The sequence below is a fragment of the Penaeus japonicus genome, unplaced genomic scaffold (genome assembly GCF_977035675.1).
Source record: "Penaeus japonicus unplaced genomic scaffold, GWHDUDI00000001_assembly GWHDUDI00000015, whole genome shotgun sequence".
Classification (NCBI taxonomy): Eukaryota; Metazoa; Arthropoda; class Malacostraca; order Decapoda; family Penaeidae; genus Penaeus; species Penaeus japonicus.
Window position 1 is genome coordinate 12,282,147 of NW_028234417.1, and position 5,000 is coordinate 12,287,146.

General features: G+C 38.2%; 2 protein-coding genes across 2 annotated transcripts in view; both read right to left on the reverse strand.

Moving 5' to 3' along the window:
• Positions 1 to 383: 383 nt before the first annotated feature.
• LOC122243947 (uncharacterized) lies at positions 384 to 3,651 on the reverse strand. The gene is made up of 2 exons (XM_043001707.2): positions 3,578 to 3,651; positions 384 to 3,072 (listed from the first exon to the last, which is right to left on the reverse strand). Exons 1-2 carry the CDS (start codon positions 3,582 to 3,584, stop codon positions 818 to 820), a joined length of 2,262 nt encoding a protein of 753 aa, XP_042857641.2. The 5' UTR covers positions 3,585 to 3,651; the 3' UTR covers positions 384 to 817.
• Positions 3,652 to 4,017: 366 nt separating this feature from the next.
• Positions 4,018 to 5,000, reverse strand: part of LOC122243948 (uncharacterized) — a 3,379-nt gene continuing 2,396 nt past the window's right edge. Inside the window, exon 2 of the mRNA XM_043001708.2 lies at positions 4,018 to 5,000. This exon is cut by the window's right edge and continues 2,008 nt beyond it. Within this exon, the coding sequence (XP_042857642.2) occupies positions 4,757 to 5,000 (244 nt within the window). The 3' untranslated portion in view covers positions 4,018 to 4,756.

The following is a 5,000-nucleotide window of genomic DNA, read 5'->3' on the forward strand; positions in this document are numbered from 1 at the left end:
TATACTGCATAATGTGCTTCATAAAATTAAAATGAAACGTTATTGCTTAATATAATCTGAAGTCCTCTGATCAGGTTCATGGATATCTTTCAGAATTTTAGTTTTCTTGTTTTAATGATTTGTACATCTATTCCATTTGTTCAATTACTGCATGATGGCAAACTAGAAGTACTTCATGATCCTTATTTTATCGTTTTAAATCAAAACCGTGCCTCTAATGAGAAATTCGTGACCAAAATATGGGTCAGTCCAAAAGACAAGTTAGGTTAATAAAGTACTATTCGTAGAATAGTGCAGTTATGACTGGAGACTTTTCATTTTCTTCCTTTTTTATCTATTTACTTTTTTTTTTTTTGGGGGGGGGGGGCAAGTAAAGTAAGGTGCACTAATAACAACCATTTTTATTCTAAAGCTATCAGGGGAAAATTCTAAATATGCTCTAAGTTGTGAGAGTCAATAATATTCTAAGTCACGTTTATCATTTATCTGAATCATTTGTACATATTGATTTGTGTCTAACAAACATTTGTTACAAAGGTTTCATCTATTCAGTAGTGAGAAGATAACAAGAGCCTGGCACACTATGTAATAGCAATACAATTACTATGTATAGGCTATGATATACAATCAATCATAACGAAATCAAACATTATCAGAAATCAAAACTTAGTCACACCAATTCATAAAACTAATATCATTATATTAGAACATTGAATTTGATATCATAATACAACCATCAAAATTTAAATTTGCCATATTCCACCAGCCTTCAAAATATCAATCCTAGGTCTTTGGATCCTGTAATAAATCTTTTATATTACATCTTTCCACGTATGAGACATGGCGTATACATTTGATTGTCAGATACAACTGATATCTGAGATGCTGTTTTTGTAGGCCGGTGAGAGAGGTCTCCTGGGGCCTTATCCAGTCCCAGCTGCTGAATTTCATCCTTGGCCTCCTGGCTAAGATCGAGGCTCCAGCGCTCGTACGTGAGGACTAGGTCATATCCTACGCTCTTGCTAAGGTTTTTATACACATGGTCAATCTGCCGCTGACGGTCTTGTGTCAGGTACTTGGCTTCGTCGTCAGAAAGAGCTCGAGTCGCACGATTAAGCTGACGGAATATTTCCCAACCCATTGGGAAGGCATGCTTGATCTCCATCAGGAATACTAACTGATCCCACACGTCTCCTTCATCGAAGGTCATACCATTGTCCACTTTATCAGCTGCTGTGACATAGCTGTTCTGTTCTTCCAGTCTATCTTCATCAAAAAGCTTCTCCTGGATATACAGTGAAAATAAATTAACTGTTGATTCAACACCATAAGCTCTTGACCAGTATGGTCCTTGTTGGTAGTTATGCCCAAGTTCATGCCAGCTTACCCAGTTATAGGGAGTTCTGTCATCAGCCATATTGTAGTATATACGCCAAAACATAGCTGGAAAACCAGCATGGGCTGATCCAGCTGTGATTTGAGCATCATTCACCAGCCAAAATTTGCCACGTGGTGGATCTTCAGACTCATCAAATCCTGCAGCATAATTTAACATTCCAATAATTTCATCATAACGTGACATCAGTTCTTCAGGACTGGTTAATTTTCTTGCATCTCCTGTGGCAACAACAACCACACATTTATCTGTTTCAAGTACAGCATGGGGTGCATCTCTCATTTTGACAATTTCCCATTCTGCGTTCGATGTCTGTCCAAATCGATAATATGGCGCCTCGACCACGTTCTCAACATCAACATCAACTGTAAAATTTTCTCCTTCACTGAATACGAATATGAGGTTACCTCCATATTGACTCCGGATCTCATTTACGCCTGGCTTGACATCAAAAGCTTCAGACACTATGGGCATGCGTGTAAAGCTTTTATTAGCAACATTTGGTGAATTAGGTTGAAGCCAGTCAACATGTGCACCGATGCGGACGGTGATCTGAAGTGCTTGTGCTTCTGATAAAGTCTCTGGCAGAATAACTTGACAGATGTCTCCCTCTGCTAGGTACAGATCAGTGGCCTGCCAGTCTTGAGGAACTGTCATTCGGAAATCTCTGTTCTGTCCAAGGACAGAAAGATCTAGAGTCACCTTCTTTGAGACTCTTGTTGTGTTGGAGTCAACTGTGCCAGGAAAAGTAGCCACGTCTCGAGGATATAGAAGAGGTTCTGACTTTGAACTTAACTCATTCAAGAGTCCACGAGTTAATTCCTCCTTGTATGTGGTCTCATCACTGCCAGAGAATGGATAGACAGCCGGTTTGGCTCCCTCTAAATTTGCCTTCAAGTCAGAAAACTTCCACCATTTTTGGTGAAGTCCATCATTAGGGTAGTACAAGATTACTTTTGTCCTAGGCTTTGGCCGTGGCACATCCAACGCATCAATGCCAATCCTAAATCTTTCTGCATCATCCATGTACCAAGATGCAGTAGAACTGGCAGTTTCCTCCAGTTTCACAGACCGTGTGTTGTAGTCGGGAGAGAGGCAATAAGCGCGATTCCTTCCCCATTGCCAAGAATTATCAACAGGAAACCATTGCTGCTCTTTTCTTCCACTGTTCTTCATCATTCCTACAATAGCATCACTTGGACCTGAGCCACTTCTTACGCCAATGCATGTATTGCTACTCTGGTTGATAAGGAATTCTGGTTCTAAGTTCGCAGCTTCAGCTTCAATCCACCACTTCTGGTTTAAATCATTATTTTGAGGAGACAATATAACATTCATCCTAGGTTCTTGCCATGGTACATCCAGAGTATCCGATCCCAACGTCATCCTCTCGGCTTCATCATAGACCCAAGAAGCTTTGGAAGAGTTTGCGTCACCAAGACCTACATTGTTTGTCCCGTCAATAGGCACTAGACAATAACACTTGTTTCCTCCCCATAGCCACTGACCACCCGCTTTGATCCACTGTTGCTTCTGACTGTTAACACAAGTCATCATCGACACCACTGCATCGTCAGGGTTTGATCCGCCTGTGACACCCAAACACGTTTTGGAACTTTGGTTAATCAGATAGGCAGCTTCTCCATCTCTGAGTTGATTCTTTTTCTTCTTATTACCTGGGTGAGAAATTTGATACAAAATGACATCAGCTCTAGTTTAGTCTAATATGATGATATTTTTGAAATAGTAAATTTAGTGTTCTGTGCAGCTAAGTTGATATTATGACTGATGTTATACTTAAACTTATACAATTTTGACAAAGTATAAAATTCATATAGTACACTATCTTCTATGTATAGAGAATACATAGATGTATATTGTTTCCCAACATACATTCGTTTCATATGACCCAAGAATGATTGAAACAAATGTTATTTTTTCCATTTACCCTAAAATACATAAATACGTGGTATTACTCAAAAGGCAATGACCATCAGGGCTTTGGGCTAATGATTGTAATAGACAATTATTCGTCTGACTCATTGAATATTCATACCAGATTTTGTCGTTTGTTTTTGTCCAAAGACTCCTTAATTATTGTCAGGAAAAATACAATCCATTTTGTATCACGGAAACCTGCTTAGCTAAGCTATTTTAAAAGTCCCTCAGTTCACTTAATACCTGCCATGGTTGTTTAGAGTCTTCCATGTGTAGCCATAATCTGATAGTAATGTCGCTTATATATACCCTTTGGCTGCTTTATCTTCCAAGGCAGACTGCATGTTGCGTCGAGATGATAAACAACAATAAAAAAAATACGTTTCGGCGCCACTTAAGAGGATTTCCCGGTTTGATTTTTACTAGATGTCTTGCGATAATGTTTTAAAGATATGATGGTATCTGTCAAGTGATTTTTACACCATAATCTAATATATCCTATTTTGATCTTAGACTGAATTCATGCTGATAATGGTTGTGGTTATTACTTATGGTAAGTGATGATTCACATATCTATCAATTTTTGTCTTCCTGAAAACATCACTTCTGATGTCATGCCATCGTTGTAGTTCTGTGGTCCCCTAGCTGGGCATGGTGAGAACTCGGAGGGCAGGGAAACTTAGTTTTTATGATCAAACATTTTAATCTCCATAACTATATATATATATATTTTTTTTTTTTATTCATGTAGTGTATACAGCGTATTCCATTTATAATGTATTAAAGGATAATACATCAATACAATAGTTCAACTACATCTGTATTCAACTTGAAATCAAAATACCTTTTTCCATAATTTTCTACAGTCACTTTCTTTACCCATGGGGACTTTTCCAAGCCCAGTTAATGGATTTCAGCCTTGGTCTTCTGGATAAGGACAAGCTCCTTTCTCTGGTATATATGATCTGGGTCATAAAACGCTCTTTCTTCATCAAACAAAAGACTATCTTAGGATTATGGATAAAAATATTTAGGTACCAGTTTCTGACATTGGGTGTCTTAGCTTAAGTATACAAAAAAAACAAAGGTTTCTTCTTGTCAGTAGTGAGAAGATAACAAGAGCTTGGCATAGCATTACAATTACTATGTATATGATATATGCAATTCTCAATCAATCATAACGAAATCAAGCATCAAAAATCGAAACTTAACCTACAATGTTGCCTCTCAATAATTATCTCACATGTGAGATATAGGCACTAATTCATATAACAAATATTGAGATATCAAAACTCAAAATGCGATATTATAGTACAATCATCTAAAATAAAATTTACCTTACTTCATCTTTTATTGCTAGTACTATCACCAGCCTTTAAAAATCAATATTGGGTCTTCGAATCCTGTGGTAAATCTTTTATATTACATCTTTCCACGTATGAGACATGGCGTATACATTTGGTTGTCAGATACAACTGATATCTGAGATGCTGTTTTTGTAGGCCGGTGAGAGAGGTCTCCTGGGGCCTTATCCAGTCCCAGCTGCTGAATTTCATCCTTGGCCTCCTGGCTAAGATCGAGGCTCCAGCGCTCGTACGTGAGGACTAGGTCATATCCTACGCTCTTGCTAAGGTTTTTATACACATGGTCAATCTGCCGCTGACGG